This window comes from Phoxinus phoxinus (assembly GCF_949152265.1).
Source record: "Phoxinus phoxinus genome assembly, chromosome: 7".
Taxonomy (NCBI): domain Eukaryota; kingdom Metazoa; phylum Chordata; class Actinopteri; order Cypriniformes; family Leuciscidae; genus Phoxinus; species Phoxinus phoxinus.
In genome coordinates, this window is record NC_136882.1 from 28,991,604 (window position 1) to 29,014,737 (window position 23,134).

The 23,134-nt window shown below is 37.2% G+C and overlaps 2 protein-coding genes across 9 annotated transcripts; one reads left to right on the plus strand and one right to left on the minus strand.

Moving 5' to 3' along the window:
* Positions 1-20: 20 nt before the first annotated feature.
* dcun1d2a (DCN1, defective in cullin neddylation 1, domain containing 2a) lies at positions 21-4,955 on the minus strand. Of its 5 annotated transcripts, none has more exons than XM_079619722.1 (7): positions 4,569-4,955; positions 3,143-3,359; positions 2,011-2,179; positions 1,487-1,617; positions 1,301-1,383; positions 1,044-1,140; positions 21-888 (listed from the first exon to the last, which is right to left on the minus strand). In XM_079619722.1, the coding sequence occupies exons 1-7, from the start codon at positions 4,569-4,571 to the stop codon at positions 809-811; spliced, it is 780 nt and encodes a 259-aa protein (XP_079475848.1). In that variant the 5' UTR covers positions 4,572-4,955; the 3' UTR covers positions 21-808. The 5 variants fall into 5 exon arrangements, 4 of the variants coding, with proteins under 4 accessions (XP_079475848.1, XP_079475849.1, XP_079475850.1 ...); XM_079619723.1 differs by lacking the exon at positions 4,569-4,955 and adding an exon at positions 3,578-3,867; XM_079619724.1 differs by lacking the exon at positions 4,569-4,955 and adding an exon at positions 3,461-3,597.
* Positions 4,956-7,637: 2,682 nt separating this feature from the next.
* tfdp1a (transcription factor Dp-1, a) lies at positions 7,638-22,642 on the plus strand. 4 transcript variants are annotated; one of them, XM_079618148.1, is made up of 12 exons: positions 7,638-7,777; positions 10,546-10,631; positions 10,714-10,780; positions 10,960-11,063; positions 18,477-18,598; positions 19,309-19,474; positions 19,623-19,769; positions 19,975-20,043; positions 20,128-20,279; positions 20,383-20,549; positions 20,642-20,720; positions 21,394-22,642. In XM_079618148.1, the coding sequence occupies exons 2-12, from the start codon at positions 10,620-10,622 to the stop codon at positions 21,533-21,535; spliced, it is 1,227 nt and encodes a 408-aa protein (XP_079474274.1). In that variant the 5' UTR covers positions 7,638-7,777; positions 10,546-10,619; the 3' UTR covers positions 21,536-22,642. The 4 variants fall into 4 exon arrangements, with proteins under 4 accessions (XP_079474274.1, XP_079474277.1, XP_079474275.1 ...); XM_079618151.1 differs by lacking the exon at positions 7,638-7,777 and adding an exon at positions 8,900-9,090; XM_079618149.1 differs by lacking the exon at positions 7,638-7,777 and adding an exon at positions 9,034-9,204.
* The last annotated feature ends 492 nt before the right edge of the window (positions 22,643-23,134 follow it).

Below are 23,134 nucleotides of genomic sequence, written 5' to 3' on the forward strand. Positions count from 1 at the left end.
GTTGTAGATTGAGAAGAAAGTAAAGGGCAATAATTTATTTCTTAACATAAATCTGGTAAACAAAAAAGGTGTAACACTGAACCGCGTTGTTACAAGTTCCGCAACAGGGCAGATGACACGTTTGACCTAAAATCACACAAGAACATGGTATGGAGGCATCTTTTTTAGACCACGCTTTTCTTTCATATGTCTCGTATTTCATATAATAAAACATTACTGATAATACATTTCTCTCTGTACATACTGCTGCAGTAGATACAGTATTTTACAACTGTAACAATAGTGCTGGTGTTGCGAGCCGCATGCTGTGCTGCCCATGAACGTCTGGCTTAAAATGCCAACATGATCAGCATCAAGTCCTGCATGAGATACACACCCAGACAGATGGGTACATAACCTAAAACAAAACTGGAGAGACTTTTCCATAATTCAGACTGTAAGGAGTGGGTAGGCAATGAGGACTCTGCCCTATAGAGTGACACTGATTGCTATGGAGATGAGGTACTAGGTTCAAAGATATCCACCCAAAATCTCCAAGGGTTTCAGGCTAGAAATGAGTAGCCAGTGCAAATATAGCTGGCCATGTGCATTTGATGGCTCTATCAGAAATCTTGAGTCTCGTGCTCTTGTCCTTCCCGTGTGGTGTGTGGAAGTCTGAGACGTATTCTCCATCCTGTTTTCCTTTTGCAAAGCTTGTCGGGTTCAAGTGTTTCTCTTAGTTCTCTCTTATTATGCTTACAAGTCTTTAAAAAAACTACAAAGTCAATGAGGCGACCAAGGTGCGAGTTCTCGCCCGATGGTAGCATTACTATACAGTTTTGCGTTTTGATCCTGTCACGATTGGCCGAGCATATTCCACAAAGTCATCAATGAGAACAGGCCATGCTCCTGAAACAAAACAGGAGGTCACATGATTAAAATCCATCATAATCTATGAATAAAGGCAGTCAATTTACTGTATAACTTAAAAAATACAAAAACCAACCACTAAAAATCCATAAGCATATTAGCTCACAAATACAACAAAAATGGATGTGTCTCACCTTCTTCATCATAGTTTGACATGTCATCTGCAATCATGTTGCCGAAATCCAGAAGCAAGTTCCACGTGTCTTTGGGAATTGATCGTTTATGATGCTCCTGCGCAAAATAAGGGCAGAGACTAGAGAAGCATCTAAATTAATTGCTAAAGGAAATTATTCCACTATGTGGTTAATGTGTTGCGTAGCAGCCAGAAAGCCCATTTTAATTTGTATTGAGTGCTAAAGAGGGTCAAAAGTCTAATGCTGCTATGACTTACCAATAAAAATCTGTTCCAGAGGTCTAGGAACTTAAAACGTCCAGCCAGAACCAGGTTCCAATATGCTACTGCCATCTCTAAATCTGTAATGGAAAAAGACAGTTTAACCAATAATATAGACGACTGTTTATTCAAAGTGAAGAGACACAAACATGCAGAAAAGAAAACATATTAAGCTGCCATTACCTAAACCTTTTTGTCCAGGATTCTTGGCAAAGTTGAAGGTGAACTGGTAAAAATCTTTAAACTTTCCGCTGTCTTTCAGATCCTGTTCTAATCGGGGCAGAAGAGCTCGAAGTTTCTCTGGACTGTCACAGCTGAAGAAGAAATTAAACATTTAGGCTCATCATTAGTCAGTCTAATCACTGGCTCATATACATGTCATTCATACACAAAGATGTATATTAAACTTGCTGTTAGCGATTTAAACTTGACTTCCATTCTGACAATTTCAACTACAGCTTCACTAAGCAGATCCAAACATGCAAAATCATTTGAGACTAGAGACATCAAACATTTCAACTGGGACCATTCTTCTGTGGTTATTAGGACTGTCACAGAAACTATTTCAGTGATTCTGTCAGGTGGTAGGACGTTTTATGTGTAACATTCCAAAACCTTTCATTATTACAGAATGATAATCCCAGCCGCCCTACAACCCAAATATTGTCAAAATAATGACTAAATAAATTAATGATTTCATAGCCCACCCCAGTTCTGTCATTCCATCAATGAACTCTTTTTTGCTGAATTCACACTGTGTTGCTGCACGGAATTTCCATGCCACAACCAGAACACTGATGCTCGCTGGATCCAAATTTAGGTCATCACAGAACTGTTGAATTCCATCAATCCCAATCTTATTCTCATCCTGGGGATCTGAGGGAGAATACAAAAACATCTAGGTCACTTAAAATAGTGTTAGTTCTGCGAAACAAACATTTTTGCGAGCAATTCAACATTTAAAGGTGCACAGAGAAAGTTTTTCTTTAGGTTTTGCTTGCTCTTCTTCATCCCTGTGGTTCTGGGCTATATAATAACACATCAATGCATGAAGTTTGTTTATGAAGGTCCAGACATTTTTTTCTTCGCTCTGTGGTGTGTGTGACCTCGACCTGCAGGTCTTGTTTCATTGCTCTAACAGGAACGGCTTGTTTAGACATTTTGTTTTTCCACTCGAACATACATTTTATTCTAAGTTTTATTCTATTACGTTTTTGTTTGGTTAAAGTTGCAACAACAGATCTTTTCTCCCATATTGTGACGTACATCCGAGTGAAAAGGATTATCGAAAAAAAAAAAAAAGAAGTGTGGTGGGACCTTGGTTCTGAATGTAAGTTTACAGTCGACTGTAAGAGCCGGGGTTTATGAGGACAAAATGATTTGAGAAGCCTGCTATAAGTCACCAGAAAAGTTATGACATTTTTCAGAAAATAAAAAAACATAAGCATGGGTGAATTTTTCACAATAAGATCATTAAGATACACTTCATGGTGCTTTTAATGCACTCCATTTCATGCTGACTTTAAGCACTGGATAAGAACTATATAAATTATTAGTATTAGTATTATTATTAGTAACTCAGTGGAACTGTATGACACAGCTGGTCGCGTGATCTCAAAATGACAGCCCCCATGAGGGTATAACCTACTCTGTGTAGAAAACTAAAATAGCTTTACATTTAAATCATAGTAAAAAGTAATATAATTTTTTTTTTAAAGAATCCGTTTCTTTATGGGTAAGCCTTTTTAACGAGTAAAAAAAAATCACCTTTAAGCATGCAATGGTACTCTCATGCAAAGAACAGAAGGCATAATAAATATCAGAATTAGAAAAACTCACCTTTATATCGATTGTAAAGCTGCTCCAGCTTTTTTCGGTCCACCGAGCTTTTCATGGATTCCTTGTGGTACAAATCTGGGTTCTGAAAGTAGTTGTCGGTGGCCACCTCTAGTTTCCAGTCATTTTGAGTGAGGCAGTATACGGCGGTCTTCTCCCCGGCTTGAGTGAAGGACATGAACTGCCGTACCTTGTCCTTTTGGGAGGATTTTAGCTTATGCTGTGTGGACACAAAAGATACGCCCTCAGACATGAACTCAGACAGACGGAGGAATACGCTCAGCAGTGTGTACAAACAGAAAGAGACACAAACAAACATACAGAGAGAAAAAATTGCAAACATTCAGGCACAAGACTAAAGCTGACAACTGGAACAACCGTAAACAAAGCGTTGAGCAAACGTCCAGACCAATGTGTCAATACAAAAGGACATTCTACCGGTTATAGCAAGTTCGTCTGAAGCAGCATGTGAGGACCTATGACAGGCCACTAGCTCTTGGCATGTAATATGAGATGGCAAGCTCAGGGCGGCCAGTGCAAAACAACCAGGTTACCCCACAGTTATTTCCATCGATGCACAGTAAGCTGTTTTTACCCTAGTTCTTTAAACAAGTTCAAAACAACCATTTTGACCAGGCCATCACAAGACATGGAACCAGAACACATTGAGCAAAAAGTTTGATAGCCCAGGACAAGACGTGTTTAGAGGGTATTACAATCTGGTAACTAACCAGACTACTATTGAGGGCTGGGTTAAAAAGGCAGGGCTAAACGACTGACGTTTGTAATTTCATGGACTGGGTATGGATGACACTTAACCCTCCTGTTCTGCTGACATTGACTGCCTGGTTGTTTGGGGTCCCAGAGGCCCCTATTGTATATGTGTGAAATAATAGTAGACATATCAATATCAGTGCGGGTTTTTAACTTGGGGTATCAATGACACCATAACAGATATATGCTTTGTTTTGAATGCAAAACAATGAAAGCGTGTCATCAAAGTGAAATCTTGTTTAGAATCAGATCGCATGCATTTTGGAAAAGTCATGACGTTTAACCTGTTCAATGTTAGGTTCGATTTTGATGTATTAAAAAGGGGCTTGGGGTCTCTAAAACCCTCAACAGAACATGGTTAACAGCCTGCATGTCTGGCTAAAACACAGAATAATATTCATTCTCGTATGTTTTATGCATTACATAGGATATGATTCCAGAACACCTAAGCGGAAAGGTATGCTGAACTCCCTAAATATCAACAACTGACCTTCCTGCACATACAAAACATACACACAATTATGAGCATTCTCGGTGCGACACGCGCAGACAACGACTGGTACAAGACGTGGGATATCTACGTTTGCCGGATCTTCTCCGTCGAACACAGAAGCATAAAACGAAAGCAATATTTTTTAAATTCTATGTCACCTACCATTTTATCACCCGCTGTTTGACCAAATTGATACCCAATGCTCCCATGTACGACTGCGCATGCGTGTAGGCATCAAGGGAATGCGCTAGAACTCCAGCGAGTCTGCGCGGTGAAACAGTCAAGTATTGGGAGTTGTAGTTTGTTTAAACCGGCGTTCAGTAGTTTCTTCTGTCTATGATTATAAACATTTTCAACCAGTGCTGGTAGTATCTAATTAAAAGTAGCGACGCTGTTAAACAACATTTAAATACATTTTCTATAGTGTGTAAGTAGTTCAGATTTTTCCATTCTCTCGTACGAATTGTGAATGGATCAATTCAATGCGGTTCAAATGATTCACTCGTTGCGCTTGGAAAGTCCGATTCATTTTAGAGAATCGGTTTGGTCAGACAGTTCAAATATCTGTTATGAATATGCTTCTCTGCACTGCTCTGTAATGTGCAGCATTACAAATTAGTGGTAGCCTGGCGAGAAATAATCTTTTGTAGCCTATATGCCTTTGCTTTTACTATTGATAGTTCATACTTTTTTTTTAAATAAGTAAAAGGCCTTTTAGTATAATTATAAAAATCTTTAATGATTTGTATGAGAGAAACATAAGAACAACTTTTATATTTTTAGTAGCCTTATGTTGCAAGATGAACTTTCACTTCATGTTAATTCAACAGGCTTTTGAGGAATTTGCTCAATCATCATTTTCACTGCATTATATTACGTTTTAAAAAACTTTGGTGAGTTAGTGATAAGTGAGATTTATATGCATTTTATATAAGTTGTCTGATATACCATTATAAAAATCTTGTTGATTTACATAAACTGTCTTCAATCTTACCTTTTTGCCATAATAACTATACAACAACCGAACCATTTTTCCTCCTTGAGTGTTTAGCTCCATATTCTAGGCTAAATGTATCATATGGGCCATGAAAAAAATGAATAAAAATAAAAAAACACACACATAAAACACATTTGCTATAACTTTTATTTAGATTTTGTCTAAATATTCAATGTTCCATTAAAAATAATAATAGTTTGTTATTAACAATAATATTATATATTCATATATATATTATTAGGCCTATTCGGACCATTATTTCGTCTGGCTTTACAGAGTTAAACAAACTAGCCTGGGGGATTAATTAATGCAAAATTTAATAAAAATCATAGGGAAAATTCTGAATGTTATGATACCACTGTCATCTTTCAATAGCACAATCTGCAGACTCTGCCAGCATAATCTAACACTGGATATGACCTACTTTCGAGCATGTTCAGCTGACCAGTGCAGTATGGCTAAACCTTTGAGTGGATAACATAACAGCATTGGTTGTAGAGCAAAACAGACTGATTTGAACATGTATTATAATAATAAAAAAATAATAATTTGTAACATTTATATAGCACTCAAAGCAGTTTATTGAAGGGGGAATCTCCTCAACCCCCATGTGCAGCATCCACCTGGATGACACTGTGTTTAAAGTACAATTTATTATGCCTTATTCAGGTCTGTTCATATTTCATGTATGTTGAGCGTCATGTTACCTGCTGCTCAAAGTGTTTCAGTAACTCTTAATAAACAGACACAGCATGTGTTGTAAGACCTTCTCTGATTTACATGTGCAGTTATTTGTGAACACAAACAGTGCAAGTCAGGTACATGAACACATTGTGATTCATTGTTGCAATAAAGGTTGAATTATGTTTAATGCAGTATATGTCTCATTTATTGGATGAATATTTTAGAAAATATATAACTAAATTGTATTTATGTTTGATCTATGTTCTATTCTGCAAAGGTAGCAAATACACATTCATAAATGTACAGTATTTAACCAAGGCAATTTCTTCAAATATGCCCACCCAGAGAATGATATGACATGAAAATGGTGACACCCTTTTTTGAACTCTCCATATCTGTATAAAACATACTGTACAGTGCTGTCTGTGGGTGCAGCATGATACAGATAAACAGGTCACAGAGCCTGAAACCAAAAACAACCTTATAACACTTTAATTACAGTCATTTTACAGTCATTCAGCTGATACTTTCAAAATATTGACATCTGTTTACGTAACACCAATTGCCTCCATTATATGGAAGACCTAATTAAAGTGGTGTAAAATATTTCAGTAATTCAAATTATAATATTGTGCAAAATTTGTAGACTAGTAGAGTTCTGTTAAACCAAATGCTTGTACTTTTACTCAATTACACTTACAAGGACAAATTAATACTTTTGTTTCACTCCATTACAGACATAATACTGTACATGTCATATGACTTCAGGACTTTACTTCATGATTTAAAAATAAAAAGTAGTATTTTGTCTACTTTATCCTATAATGTGACTAACAAGCCAATCAATCATGCTCACATAAGTTTAACTTTCCTTTTAATTAAACAGCCAATGGAATATTTGTATTAGGTTCATTGAGGACTTATATCAAAAATACTCAAATGAGAACATCTCCGTCTCTTGTTAAAAGTCAATTTAGAAAGTAAATTGTTTACTTTTACTTTTAAATTCTTAAATACAAATAAATGTGGATCCGTTTTACTTTTAAATTAGCCTACTCTTTAAAAAAATTGTTTGGCTGGGTAGGCTTACTTATTCGTTTGAATTTAATAAAACTTTTGATAAATTATCTTTACTTGAGGCCTACAATTTGAGGACTCGGTACATTTTACACCTCTACCAAATAATGATAAAAAAAATAATAGGATAGCATTTATGTAATGGGTATTAATGCAAATGTATCGTTAGAAAGTAACATGAAAGTGGTCATTAAACTTGGAAATACTGATAACAGCTATTATAAACAGCTATTATAATAGTCTTAGACTCTTTAGAGCAAAATGTATAAGATACTTTATAGGCATTAACCTTTTTATTCGTGAATTTCTTTTCAATATTTACATGTATTCCTGCGCACGCTCCGCCTTCAGACGTAGTGGGTGGGGTCCAGTGTAATGAACCAATAAGAAAATTCTAACTCGGGTACTGTAGAGCTTTGCCCAATCAGAATTCCATGTGGGCGTGCCTTCCGTACCACGCTTCTCCAACGTCACGCGCATTACTGTCCAATCACATTTCCCGTGGCGTAGACACCGCCAAGCTCAGTTTTACAGACCCAGAGAGGGAGCAATTTCTACTGTGTGCGCTCCTATTCATTCAGTGCTAGACAGTTGAAGGCGGATGCAACCGACCGTAAGTGAAACCAGGGGGGGCTTTGAGTCCACGTATACAGCTTTGGCCGATATTTTCTGTATCTTTAATTCATCATTGCATAAAGGAGCTGTCATTTATCTGTGTTTGAAAATTATAAGATAATTTGGCATGCAATTACTGCGTCTGCCAGCCAGACCGGTCTGTAACCTCAGCGTTGATCTGTATGTTATTATACATAATGGAATCCATGATCGTTAGTCTGTTAACCGTCGGTCCGGATTAATTATCACCTATGTGAAAGATCGAAACGGTCTGTCTCAAATGGCTTGTGTTAGCCAACAAGCTAACCCATGTCAAGTGCTTCTGTCAGTACCATGCAATAGAAAATGCGCACTGATCTTCAGTGATGTTTGGCCATTGCACAAAAAAGCATTCGTATACAACACTGGGCGTGTAGTAAACAATAGTATGAAGATTCTAGGTTGATTATATTAAAGAATCGTAGATGACCTCGATTTGAGTTGAAGTTAGCTTACTAGCTTGCCTGGTCGCTAGCTTAACCTCTTTATCCTATGTTCGCTCTAAAGCGTTTTTGAAATACTTTTGCGAAATGGAACGGTTAGGCTATTGCTAACTGTGCATAACCGTGAGGGGTGCAAGAGAAGTAACGTTAGATTATAAGTAGTTTAGGTCATCATAAGGACCTGTCACTTCAGCTAGCAAGCTATTAAAGCATCACTGCATGTTGGCTTTGCTTTAGCTTCCATGTAAAATGGCTGCCAGGCATTAAACCAAAACCACCCTGCTTGTTAAATGACTTCTGATGACTTGGTAAACAATTGTGCCCCATTTTGATAGATTATTTTCCATTTTTGAAGGATTTCCAGTAATCTAAACTCACTCTGTGGTGAACCAATGAATTCTGTCACCCTCCAGCAGTATAGTGTTATGACTGTGTTGCCACATTTAAAGATATCTTTTTTAATATACTGTGCTTAAGATAAACTGCAGAAACACTTTATAAAACATTTAGATCATTTTAATTCCTTTTTGAAAGCATGCATGATGATTTCACAGTTGCCATGCGTCTTTTATGTGCATGCATCTAACATCCGCATCCATTTTGGGTTTTATGAATGTGCCATGATCTTACAATCAAACATCTCTCAAATGCAAGCTCGTTACAAAAGCATGATCATTCATTGCTCATGAGATGTTATTTTTCGCATTATTTGATTTATCTTTGTTTCCTGTTTGAGGGATGGGGTTCAGACCTCCTCTTCCTCTGTCCTCTTGCTAACTGGCTATGCCAACAAAAACAGCACCTAAGAAGGCAAAGGGCTTTCAGGACTGTAAGTTCAGAGGAAAGTTTACACACTTCATTTCCAGATGGCCATTTAAGTACGATCCGTTCGCAAAACGGTACGAGCAAATGCACAATATCCGACCTGATCGCATTTAAACAGGTGGGGTACGTTTTGATCACATTTAGAACTGGGTTTCATTCCAAAACGTGTTTGAAAGGCAGCTAGCTAACTGGGCTAACACGCTTTATTATAGCGCATACTGCTCCGAATGTGCATTATATTTAGAGCTGAAAATATAAACGAATAAAACGGTTAATCGTTCTGCTTTGTGTTTACATGCTTTTTATAACTTAGGACATTGACCATGAATATTTTCTAGCCTATATTTTAGGGCCCATTGCTTTTGCTAAAAAGTTACTCAAAACGACAGGAACTGTTGCATATGGATGGTTTTAAAAAATATTGCATGCGTTTTTTGTGTGCACGTGCTGAAGGTTTGATGTTAAAGCGATGGAAAGATTCGTCGAGGTCTTTGTCTGGTAATATAAGCTGCATGAGTGCTTTGGAAGCAAATCGGCGGGCCTCGTTTTCATCACTTATGGTTGTGTCTCAAAACCTAGTGAGCTTCCTACCTAGACCGCATTTTAAATAAGCAAACTTAAAACCTTATAAGTGAATTGTGTGTCAAAGAATCCAACTGGCTTAACATTTACACTGTGCCTGGGCTTGAAAGTGGGCTCAAGTCTTATTTTAGTCACTTTACCTGTGACAGGGTGTCAGTCTATTTCTCATTCACACTAGCAAGAGTGCAGTTGTGTGGAATATCAGCATACGATCAGAATAGCAGATGATATTCAGTACTGCAGCATGATTGCAAGTCTGATGTTGCTTTTTATTCAAAAATTCAATAAACAAATAATTAATATTGATTAACTTGAGGTTTAGACACAATGGGCAGTTTGATGTTTCAAACAAAAATAGTAAGAGGTGAGGACCCCCTGATATGATTGTGAAGCGCTTTGGGTGTACATAGTAGTACCATAGTAAAGCGCAATATAAATGCCTCATTTCAATCCAAAGCATCAAGCTTTGTATGTTGTTTAGTAATATTTTACTGATGACAATCATCCAATAAAACATCCTGATGACCCAATGGTGGTTTTCAAACATGCAGAGTGCCAGTGTCACATTTTCTTTTAGTTATTTATTGTGAAAATGTAGCATTTTGGTTGAAAGCTCGTTTGCAGGGGGTTTAGGCATGAAGACCAACATGAGGCCTACTGTAAAGACCAGCCACTTCTGTTCATAGATCAAGGAACCACCTAAACCTGTGAGATGTACTTGTTTGAAATCCCATTGATCTTTGCATCTTTCTGGTGGATGTTGTGAATGAAAACTTTCCTCATTAGTCAATGTCTCTAACATTTGTGTTGTGACCTTGGTTACAGTCTTCAATTGTCCTTGGCTCTTTTGCCTAACCAGTTTTCAATTTTGTTGCAGAGCCGTTTTATTGTGGAAATTTGGCTCAGGTTTTTAAGCTAGACCAAGCATCTATTTCCTCAGCCCCAGGGATCATGGCCAAAGATGTAAGTATTCTCTAGCTCTATTAGATGTTATCGACTGAAAATAGTGTGAGTCAATGAGTTTGAATGGTCATCTTCTCCACAGGCTGGTCTGATTGAGGCCAATGGGGAGCTGAAGGTTTTCATTGATCAGAACTTGAGCCCTGGCAAAGGTAAGAGGAACATTAGAAGTTTCTCAAGATAATAGTGCACTGCATCAGCAGCTTAATTTTGATATTCAATATTCTTGATATTCTTGAATATATTTGATATTCTTTACAAACACCCAGACACCTGCTTTACCTTATATAGCACTGCATTAAGATGTCTTCTGTGAATACTACCCTTGCAGGCGTGCTGTCTTTAGTAACGGTGCATCCACAGTCATTGACTGTTGGAAAACAGCTTTTGCCAAAAACACTGGGCCCTTCCAACGTAAACATCGCACCACATATGGTAAGATTTAAACTGAGTTTTGTCACATAAACACTAAAACGGATAGGCTAGATCACATAGGCGGCATTTACACTGCAGGTCTTGATGCCCAATTCCGATTTGTTGACTATCCATTTTTTCTTTTTTGGACGACCATCTTGCATCTTCTTACACCATGGTGAAACATCCCAAGGTAGACGTACTGACCCAGAAAAGCTTAGGCCGAATAGGAAGTAAATATTGCGCGATTTGCAAATGCAGACGAAATGAAAATACAAGTGGTTGCTTTTGGCACCATTTTTAAAGGTCAACAAAACATTGGTTTCTGAAGGTGGAGGGAAAAAAAAGAGCCCTTATTGCTGCCTGTGTACTGAAAAGATTCATGATCATGGTTGGTTCATTCGGCACCATTGCTTTTTCAATGATATATACATTCATTAATGGGAATATCAGATCTGTCCACTTACATGATATTCGTGGGGTAATATCTGATCTGTGCCACATGGGAATTGGGTCACTTGAACCATGTAATGTAAATGCAGCCATTAGCCTTATTCACATCACATGCAATTCCAGTTTGTTTTTCAGGGTTCTCCTGTCTGTCCTCAATGTTATTTAGCCAATGCTCTAATCGGATGTTTGTTCAGACATTGAGGACAATGTCTAGTTTTTCAGTTACTGTAGTAATGCCTAGTGCAGGGCTCAAAAATAGTTGATTTAATATATTTCATGTAATGCATTTCTGTTTGCCCTTTCAATATTTTGCACAGGTCCCACCCCAAAAAAGAGCGCTATACACTATTGTTCAAAAGTTTGGTATCATTACAGGGTGGCCGCGGGTCCTTAAAAAGTCTTAAAAAGTCTTATATTACATTTCCTGAAAATAAGGCCTTAAAAAGTATTATTTTGTCTTATTTTCAGATTTGATGGGTCTTAAATATTTTTTCTCATGTCACCGCGAAAATGCAGTCAATCTGTTCAGCCAAATATATTTCTTCCCGGTAGTCTATGCGCTGCATTGTTTATGGTTAGTTCAGAACGTAACCATAGTAACAGAGCGTACTGCTCAGCTTTTGATTACGTTAGCGAGTGTAGCCTCTACAGCAACGGTTGATACAGTAGGTAGCTAATATTGCTAGCAACATGGGGAAATGCAAGTTCAATAAAAATTGGCTTGAAAAGAACGAGTATTCTTGGTTAAGGTCAGTACCTGGAAATGCTTACGAAGCATACTGCGTTGTGTGTCGGAAGCAATGTTGTTTTCGTCAACGATGACGATAACGCAATTATTTCGTTGACGCACCTTTTTTTATGACGAAAACGTTACGATGACTAGCTAAAAATGGCTCTAAGGTGACTAAAACATGACGAGACGTTTTCGAGTTTTCGTTGACGAGACGAGATGGAACGAAAATGATTATAAGTCTGACGTTCACAATGCATGTCATTTCTGCCTATTTTGCGTGAAATCGGTCTGTTTTGAGCTAAAAAAAAAGTATCAGCAATGCCTCATTCTAATCGTTGTTGAACGATGTACGATCAATAATGAAAAAAATCCCATAATGTACGATAATTTCAGAATTGCCCGCAAATCTGAATCTCTCGAAATCTAGATAGAGCGAGCAAGAGCGCGCATGTGTAGCGCGCGCACAGCAGAGAAAGGGAGCGAGAGACCTTGCGTGTGTGTGCTAGTGTGCGTGTGTGCCTCGCGAAGCGCATGTAAGGACCCAACCAATCGAATTATTCAGAAAGTCTAGTTTATTATGCAAAGGTTTTAAGGTTAGCTGTTATTTTATGAATTGCAACTTGCTGAAACCTATCAAACCTAAGCCCATTTCCAATACTTTTTAACCTAAATTAATTTATTAAAGACTAGCCTACTTTTTTTCTTTCTTTTTTTTTAAAACTAAAATTGACTAAAACCTTTTTGTGTTTTCGTCGACTAAAACTTGACTAAAACTATCAAGTTTATAAGTGACTAAAATGTGACTAAAACTAAAAAGCATTTTCGTCAAAAAGACTAAGACTAAAACTAAAAGGGCTGCCAAAAACAACACTGGTCGGAAGAATTTTCAACTTGGGACAATGGGGATCAGAGCGGTGGAATCGCATGTGCAAAGCAAAACACCAAACTCACGTTAAGGCAAAAAAAGTCTTAAATTTAACTTGTTTATTACTGTATACACCCTGCATTAAGATTTTCTTAAAGAAGTCTCATGCTATAAAAGCTGCATTTATTTGATCAAAAATACATTTAAATACGGCAATATTGTGAAATTTTATTACAATTTTAAATAACTGTTTTCTAATCTAATCTATTTTAAATGTAATTTATTCCTGTCATGGCAATGCTGAATTTTCAGCAGTCATTACTGCCTTCAGTGTCACATGATCCTTCAGAAATCATTCTAAAATGCTGATTTGTTGCTCAAGAAATATTTGATTTATTTATTTATTATAATATCAGACAGTGTTGAAAACATCTGTGCTTCTTAAAGGGATAGTTCACCCCAAAATGAAAATTATCATTGTTTACTCAACCCTCATGTCGTTCCGAACCCGTGAAGATGGCTTTCAATAATCATCGGAACACAAATTAAGATCTTTTTGATGAAATCTGAGATCTTTTTGTTCCAAATAACACCTTGACGCTTCAAAAAGTTCATAAAGATATTGTAAGACTAATCTATATGAATTGAGTGGGGCAAATTTTCCGAAGAGACCTGATTACTTTACATGATGAACAGGTTTAATTTAAGCTTTTATTTACATATATAAACATTCATCAATGCACACATCAGTTATGGTAAACAGAAGCTCAAGCATGTTTGCTTTTTTTTTTCTTTTTCTTTTTTTGTACCGTCAAAGTAGTAGTATCGTGGACTCTCAATGGAGGGACAGACATCTCTTAGATTTTATTAAAATATCTTCAATATTTTATGCAGTTTGGAATGGCATGATGGGGAGTAAGTAATGACAGATTTTTTTTTTTTTTGGTGAACTAACCCTTCAATATTTTTCTGGAAACAGTTATAATTTTCCAATGTGTGTGGGCGCGCGCAAGTTTTTTTAGTTCAAATGAACAGCTCATTATAAATGTCTTTAGTGACACGCTTGATCAATTTAATGTATCCTTGCAGAATAACACTGTTAATTTCTTTCAAAAAACAACAACAACCTGACCCCAAACTTTTGAATGGTAGTGTATATTTAAGGTTCTTAAAATTATGTGCTAGTATTTAGCTGTATTTGTTTTTCACTACAACATTTTATTAGCAGAATAGCCCTTTTACAACTATAATGTTGCTGTTTGACCGCTTTAACCATCATTCATGGCTATTGAGCAGAACATTACTGATTTAATATTCCATCCATTTTAATTTAACCATCATAAGTCATTCTTGCAGTTTCAACAAAGCAAGGCATGATAAATATATATATTAATGATCAACAAATGTTAGAGCATTAGCAAAATTGGGCAAGTTGCACTTTCGGCAGCTGGCACAAAACTCTCACTTTGGGCCCGGGCCATCAGGCCATTTTTATTTTTGAGCCCTGCAAGTGACTTTCGTTTACAACAACTGAGAGTAGCTAGGTGTCAGAATGGGAAGAGCTAATGGAAAACTGGAAATGTTGCTTTAGCCCTTTTAGGGTTTTACACATAGCTAGCGAGTCTCAGGCGCTGCTTGCATTGTGCAGGATGCTGAACACTTGCCATCTCCTGAATGAAGAAAGAGAATTACTTTAACTCTGATCTGACAGTTCAATCTGAAATAGATTTCCAAGGATGGTTCTGATTAGTGTACAGTTTTAATAATCCAGATGGAGCAATTCACAGTTATCATTGAAGGAGTGAGTATCTCCTCCTCAGGGATAGGAACAGTTGTGGATTATGTATACTGTCTGAGCGTGAAGCTTTGTGTTTTCTGCTGCTTTAATATATACAAGGAAGTAGGGCTGAACGATTTTGGAAAATAATCTAATTGCGATTATTTTTACCAATATTGCGATTGCGATTTAATACGCGATTATTTTCTAAGCTCTTTATCTTTTATATTATTCAACAAACACAAGCAATAAATCATTGTAAAATATGGATGGGAATCTTTAGGCACCTCATGAGCCGATCAACTTTTTTATTTATTAATAAATCTTATTAATAAAACTTTAAATATTTATTTAATTACATATGTAATGATATGTAGGCTACTTTAAAAAATAATTACACATTAAAAAACGAAATTAATACAGTTACATGTTATTTTAAATAGGCTATATAAACGAATAGCTTCAAAACATAAAAGTTATCAATAACAAAGAGGGGAAAAAACATTGCAAGCAATAAAGAGTGCTTTCAGTATTTAAGAGTCTGAATGTTTTCAAGAGCTGTGATTAAGTTATTTTTCTTTCTCAGTTTAGATACGATAAGCTGCTTCACACTAATGCACAGATCTCTTTTGAAATATAAGATGTGGTTTGTCCTGTCTGTTTAATAACTTAAGACATAACTGACTGTTTACATTAATTTTGCGTCTTAACGCATTTTGAGATGCAAGTATATTTAACCACGTAGACAGAGTCGTTCACATCCGCATGTGAGAGCGCTCTTCACAAAGCGGGCGTGAGTATTTGAAATTGAAAGCAGCTTCTGTCGATGGTTTTCATATTTTTATTTTTAATATATAAGCCAACTGCATTCCAAAAGACATATGATGCCTTTATAGAGCATTTGTAAGGAAAATACCGGCGGGCGGGACCGCGCACTACTAGAGTAACATCAAGCAAAGCGCGCGTATTTCACAGCGCATCTACATCTAGTGCCATATGATCTTCTAGTCAGTGCAATGAAGCCCGCGAATGTCCAATTCGCTTCAACTTTTCCGAACTGTATGAAAGAATGTGTGTGTGTGTGTGTGTGACAGAGGAATTAGAAGCAAGCAGAATACGGTTGTTTTTAAAGCACACGCAGCGTCATCACGCATCTGTGTTAAAACTAAGCTCAGACTCGATTCTGAAATTATCTGAATCCATACAGAATCGTTGAAGAGAATCTATAACACAATCACATAAATTAAACAAACTACATTCTTTCCTGTAGCCTATGCCAGGCCTATGCGTAGCGTAGCGTGCCAAGTTGATGCTTCATCTGCGGTGCAGATTGCTTTACTATCGCGTGTCACGTGACCAGAGAGTAATCGCAGCTTTTGCGATTTCAAAATCGCGTTTCATCATATCGCGATATTATCGCAAATGCAATTAATCGTTCAGCCCTACAAGGAAGGGATGCAGCTAGGGCTGTAAACGATTAATCGCGATTAATCGAATCCAAAATAAAAGTGTGTTTACATAATATATGTGTGTGTATTGTGTATCATTATTTTGTATATATAAATACACACACATGCATGTATATATTTGAGAAATATTTGCATTTATATACTGCATATATTGTTATATGATTTATATTATATATAAATAGAACTATTTTATATATAAATAATAAATTGTTCTTAAACATACTTGCATGTGTGTGTATTTATATATACTAAATAATTATACACAATACACACACATATATTATGTAAACACAAACTTTTATTTTGGATTTGATTAATCGCGATTAATCGTTCACAGCCCTAGATGCAGCTTTCAATTACGGGACAGAATCAGGGTTTGTCAGATGTCTTCCATGTCGGAGACTAACACAGGCTTCCCATAACAACTAAAACATGGATTTAAGTCATTTAGAAAAAGGGAATTGTTGGCTCCTTTAACTGACACTTGCTGTTTAGCCACCTACATATTCACAGCTGCTATGCTATTAATTCCTTGCCATATGTCAGTGAGAATAGGAACAGTGTCATTTGTGTAACCAGCATAAAAAAGAAATGCATTAGCTAGGGGTGGGCGATATGGCAAAAATATCATATCACGATTTTTTTCAGGAAAATCACGATTCACGATTTTATCACGATTCCTTTTCATGTTGGTTTTACTATTTTGCAAGTGACTGAGCATCACAGCCAAACTAATGTTCCTATTTTAAAAACAAAGCCTTAGGTAACAACATATAAAATAAAAAAGAATGGCAGACATTTAGGCCAAAGTGGCGAAGATAAAAAATATTTGTCATTGTCTTTGTTATTAAAAATTAAGAACAAAGATACACATACACAACTTAATATACAAATAAAAAAAACAGTGCTTTATTTTTTCAGCTATAGTAGGTGTATTTAACAGCATTGAAGAAAGTAATTAAATGAACAAATATGAAAATAAAACACAACATCGACTTTTAAACTATATAATCCACTATATTAAATTTTACATTGATTCTTATTAAAGCTACTATTAAAGTTCTTAGTCAAGAGTGAGTGAGATGCTCTTTGTATTTTGTTTTATTAACAGGGATAGTTCTCCCAAAAATTTAAATTCTCTCAAGCCGCTTTAAACCCGAATAAGTCTCCCTCTTCTGTTGAAAATAAAAGTTATTTGGAGGAATGTGGGTAAACAAACAGTTGATGTACCCCAGTGACTTCCATAATAGTTTTTTCCTACTATGGTAATCAATGGGGACCAGCAACCGTTAGCCACACTCCTCAAAATATCTTCTTTTGTGTTCAGCACAAGAAATAAATTAATACAGATTTGGAACAACATTAGAGAGTGAGTAAATAATGACAGAATTTTTATTTTTGGGTAACTGTCCCTTTAAGGACAAGCGGCAGCATGTTTACTATTAGGGCTACTGTCACTTTAAGATCTGCGCGCAACAAGTCTACACGCTTTTGACAAGGCAGATTTTTTCTACATTTTTTTCTATTGTTCTTTCACTTTAGACATAACCAACTTTGTTTATGTAAACCTTGTGTGTATTTGACAGTATTAGCGCAATAAGATAACTTAGTTCAGTAACGGGTGCTGTTAGACAGGCTTTTAGTGCATGTGCGCGCGTCGGGTCTATTGCGCTCAGAAAAGCGCCCGTTAGAACAGCGCATCAGCAGCGAATGACATGTTTAACCGGCAAGGCTTTAAAGCACATGCAAATAATTCATTTTTATGAAGTACAGTGTCCAGTTCCTCTGCATTTCATGTGGATATACGTCGCGCTGTACAGTATGTTGAGACGGAGGCGCCAGAAATGCAAACTGATAAAATGGACGATCCTACGATATTTCTTCAAAAGCAGATCGTGGAGACATTTTAATCGTCCACGATCAAAAATCGTAATATCGCACACCCCTAGCATTAGCTTGCATTTGTCCTAGCTGAATAAATGTTTACCTTCCTTAACATCAGTGTTAATAACTCTTTTAGTTTAGATTTCATGATTGTAAAGATCTGTTTAATATTATACTACAGTATACAGCATCATTTACTTTTTTTATTATGTTTGCCGTATTATCTTGTAACCTGATCTTCTCTTGATCGCAGCTCATCAGCACACCTCAGAGGCCCAGTGGCTCCAATGTGATCCTAATGAACAGCCCACACACACCCAGCTCTCAGTTTATCACCCAGAGTCAACCATCGGAAGCCTCTCCGTGGTCCTCGGGGTAAGTCAGCAGACTACTTTATAACGTAATTGCATTTCTCTTTCCGGAATAGATTTTGTGGTACCAGGTTGTGGTTAGCCGCTTTTCCTCTGTGGGGTCAGTGCGAGCCAGGGCTAACAACGTTTCCACTGTCGTGCCAGTAGCCGCAGAAGTGACAATGAAACGTGACTGGTCCTGGCACGCACTAGCACACTCGCTTTAGGCCCGACAGTGGAGACACGCCTCTTGATTGCTTCGGATATGTCTTAGAAAGGGTTTAAATGGTTTTATGTTAGTTAGTTTGTTAGTTTCTTTTCCTCCGCTTAGTAATATGCTTAAATTCAGCGGGTCGTTTTATTTTGGTCTATGAAAAAAAAAACGACAATCCAAATGTACAAAGTTGATTACAAATAAAATGTATTATAATTAATTGCAATTATGTAAGGTGCTTTTCTTACACTCAAAACACTATGCAAGACAAAATACAACAAGGTGATAGAATTAACTTAGTCAAAAAATTGTTTAAGTTCGCCTTATGTTTAAAATCATAGAGAAAAATATTTGCTTTGGTGGACACCAATTTTGTTTTCTTCCTAGAAGTACCATGGTACCACGACATAACTTTTTTTTAATAATGGAAATTCCTACAAAGCAGCAGCAAGCCCTTTTTTTTTAAAATCATGATGTTAAATATCATGCATTAATTTGGTTTTTGTCTGGCTTTTCTTCAGGAAGAGGGGTAAGAAGGGGGAGAAGAATGGGAAAGGCCTCAGACATTTCTCCATGAAGGTTTGTGAGAAGGTCCAGCGGAAGGGTGTCACAACCTACAATGAGGTTGCTGATGAGCTTGTGGCTGAGTTCAGCTCTGGTGATAATCATATCTCCCCTAATGATGCGGTAAGCCTCTTCCTGTGGCCAGACATTGATCCACAGCTCTGTTTGTTGAGTGCAGATGAAGTGCAGCTTTTTAAACTGATCAAAGAGTTGCTTTTTCACATACATCCCATATATCAGTGCTTCACTTTCTGTGTTTGTTTCTTCTCAGCATGTGTATGACCAGAAGAACATTCGACGGCGTGTGTACGATGCGCTCAATGTGCTGATGGCCATGAACATCATCTCCAAAGAGAAAAAAGAGATCAAATGGATTGGCCTGCCCACAAACTCTGCTCAGGAGTGCCAGAACCTGGAGGTTGGTGCACTGGTCCTTTTATTTCACTAACATTTTTGAGATTTCCTATTAGACAATTAGTAGGGCAACTACAGTAGTCAACATTTGAAGTGGATCAAAACCTTTCATCAGTTATACAGGAATTTTGAACTACCCATTCTTGTCTTTTTTGATACAGTAGTCAACATTTGAAGTGGAGTTTAAACTGATTGTGTTTTTTTTGAAGGTGGAGAGGCAAAGACGTTTGGAGAGAATCAAACAAAAACAGTCGCAACTTCAAGAACTTATTTTACAGGTCAGAAGTTGCTCTTTTGTTTTATAAGAATTATTTAATGTTGACGCTGAACATTTGAAAATTAACATATTGTTTCAATTGCAGCAAATTGCCTTCAAGAACCTTGTACAGCGGAACCGCCAGAGAGAACAACAGACGAAAAGACCCCCACCTGCCAACTCGGTCATTCACCTGCCATTTATCATCGTCAACACCAGCAAGAAAACGGTCATTGACTGCAGCATCTCCAATGACAAGTATGATCTCAAAAGCCAAACTTGTAGGCTGTTGGTGGCATGTCTGGCAAATCAAAGATCCTCACTTCACACACCTTTTCTCATTACTTCCATTTGTGGTCAGGTTTGAGTACCTCTTCAACTTTGATAGCATGTTCGAGATTCACGATGACATTGAGGTTTTGAAGCGCATGGGCATGGCTTGTGGTCTCGAGGTGGGTAAGTGCTCCGCTGAGGACCTGAAGACTGCCAGGAGCTTGGTACCCAAAGCACTGGAGCCCTACGTCACAGGTTAGTGCCAGTTGGCCACCACATCGAAGTATATATATATATGTGATCAAAAGATAAAATGTTTAATTTAATGGTTACTTTTTTGTATGCAGAAATGGCACAGGGGCCTATCAGTAATGTCTACATGACAGGGGCTTCGTCTGCTAACGGAGGCCGCTTTCATGTTGGGAGGTGAGTTTCTGTTGTGCACCAAGTGAATCTCCGCTAAAATTCAAGCTTCCGTGAATAAGCGCCTCCGCATGCGCGCCAAACAGACAGAGAACAATAGAATAGTAGAGCAATAATTCTGACTAAAATATACATATTGCTAAAGTGGTTGTTATTGGAGACAATGAATATGCCATATGTGGAATTTTAAACCTACAAGTATATTTTTATGAAAGTGACCATTATAATGGGGCAATCAAATGCAGGCTAGTATAATTAGTTTGTCCTTTTGTTTTGTTTTTCTTTTCATTTTTAGTTTAGCCTTTAGTCAACTTAAAAAGAAAAGCATTATTTTTGTTTTTAGAATGTAATGTGATTTTAACCACCTTTTTGCACATAATATATTGCATAGGCTACATTACATTCACTATATTTGTTTCCATATCCTTCAATATCAAAATTGTTTGTAGGATATCATTGGGCAATTTTTAAAATAAATACAGATTTTCTTTATCCAACTAAAAAACGTAGAATGTACCCTATATCGCCATTTAACCAAAATCATATCGCCCCAGCCCTATTGTGTAAGTAAGTCAGTCATATGAGTTTGTTGACACAAGGGAGATCCCTTTTTAAAAGAGTTAGTCTTTGCGTCTTGTTTTTCATCATGTTTCCCTTTCATCCATTTCTCTGACAGTGACGGTGGGGCAGACGGCACGATGGCCTCGAGTTCCAACGACTCCCACTACAGCGGCTCTCGGGTCGAGACCCCCGTCTCTTACATGGGCGAGGATGACGAGGACGATGACGAATTTGACGAAAACGATGACGAGGACTAAGCCCAGCCCTCATTCAACCTGTCCATCATGCACAAGTTCTTCCAGCTGCCATATCCGAGGATTGATCAACCACATCGTTCTTTTTACTCTTCTGCAACTCACCGTTTCCTTCACTCTCTGTCTGAGAAGGGCATTGAAGAACACGGGCTTTAACGGGATGAGTTGTTTTCATCCTCGTCTTTCTGAGCTCAGGACAAGCACATCATCCTAGGCTGTGTGTTTTGCCTGCTGGGAATGATAGTTTTCAGCTGAAGGACTTTGCTGAAGTTTAGAGGTGTCACTTTATTCCCTGTTGCAGCGCTCCTACTGGATGTTATCCGCTCTGTTCTGCGTGACCCTCTGAAACCTTCCCTCCTGAAGAAAACCCCTCTTGCGTACAGCCTTGCGTGCTGTTGAAAAATGTTGTGTGGATCTCTGTGTGAAGTAGTTCTCTTCTGTTTTTGAATGATCTTTTTGTTTTGTTTTTGAATGTGCTGGCTTGATTCGCATTCTGATGATTCGGAGACTAATGAATCGAAGAACCTACAAAGCCGGCTGCTATTTTTTTGCCCTATGGAGGGCAGGTCTTTGGATGTGAACTCTTTTTCGTATGCTGACCTGATCATTTCTTGCAGGCTTTTTTTGTAGAATCTCCTCCCGTGTGTGTTCGGCTCCTTGGCGTTCTGCAGAGCGCTACTTTTTTGGAGGACTCTGAGAAGTCAGTCTCTTTGTGTTTTGTTTGTTTTTCTTTTGGTTTCCGAACTTCATAGGCCAACCTTTCCTAGAGACACCGGAGAAACTTCAGTACCTTAAAGCAGTTATAGGAATATTATAATGCTTTGTTTCTTAACCACATGATATCAAGATTCGTTTCTCAGTAATACCTTGAAGCGTGTACGATTATTGTTGTGTATTAAAAAGATATGGTCTTTAGGTTTCTCTGGACTTCCCTTTGAAAATTTCCTTAAAAAAACGGAATCCTTGTACTGACTCCTCAAAGTAACTTTTCTGTAATCTAATATAAGTTTCAAATTTAAATATAAAGAATGTTTTAAGAATTCAAACTCATTGTGTTTATTTGCGACACTAATGTAATACTACTAATTTCAATAAACTTTATTTTATATATGTGCCTGGTGTGACTAGATTTGCATTCAGGAATTTGACATGGCATATAATTTTCTAGTTCATTGCTGCTTATATGACCTCATAGTATTTGAGTGTTTGTACTTTTTTGTTAAATATTTGTACTTTTAGCATTCACTTGCCACACCACAGCACATCAAAATGGTGACAATATCAGGGAATGTTAAAGCTGGAAAAGTCAGGGAATTTTTTGTAGTAATTATTTTTCTTGAATATGCTCTCCTCTGACAAGGTTTTATTGGTTTGATATTCTTTTAATAATCTAGTTAGTTTTTCTCTCTATTAGTGGAAAATATAATTTTAGTCATGTGACGAAGTATGAAAGAAGGGTCCCTGTGCAATCCAGAGTGAACCCCTAAACAAAACCTACTTTTTTTAATGCTGTTTCCAAAGGCCCTAAACAAGTCATCTTATTCTCTGAGTGATCTCTTCCATGAGCTTGTCTGTTTCAAAGCTACACTACTGTTCAAAAGT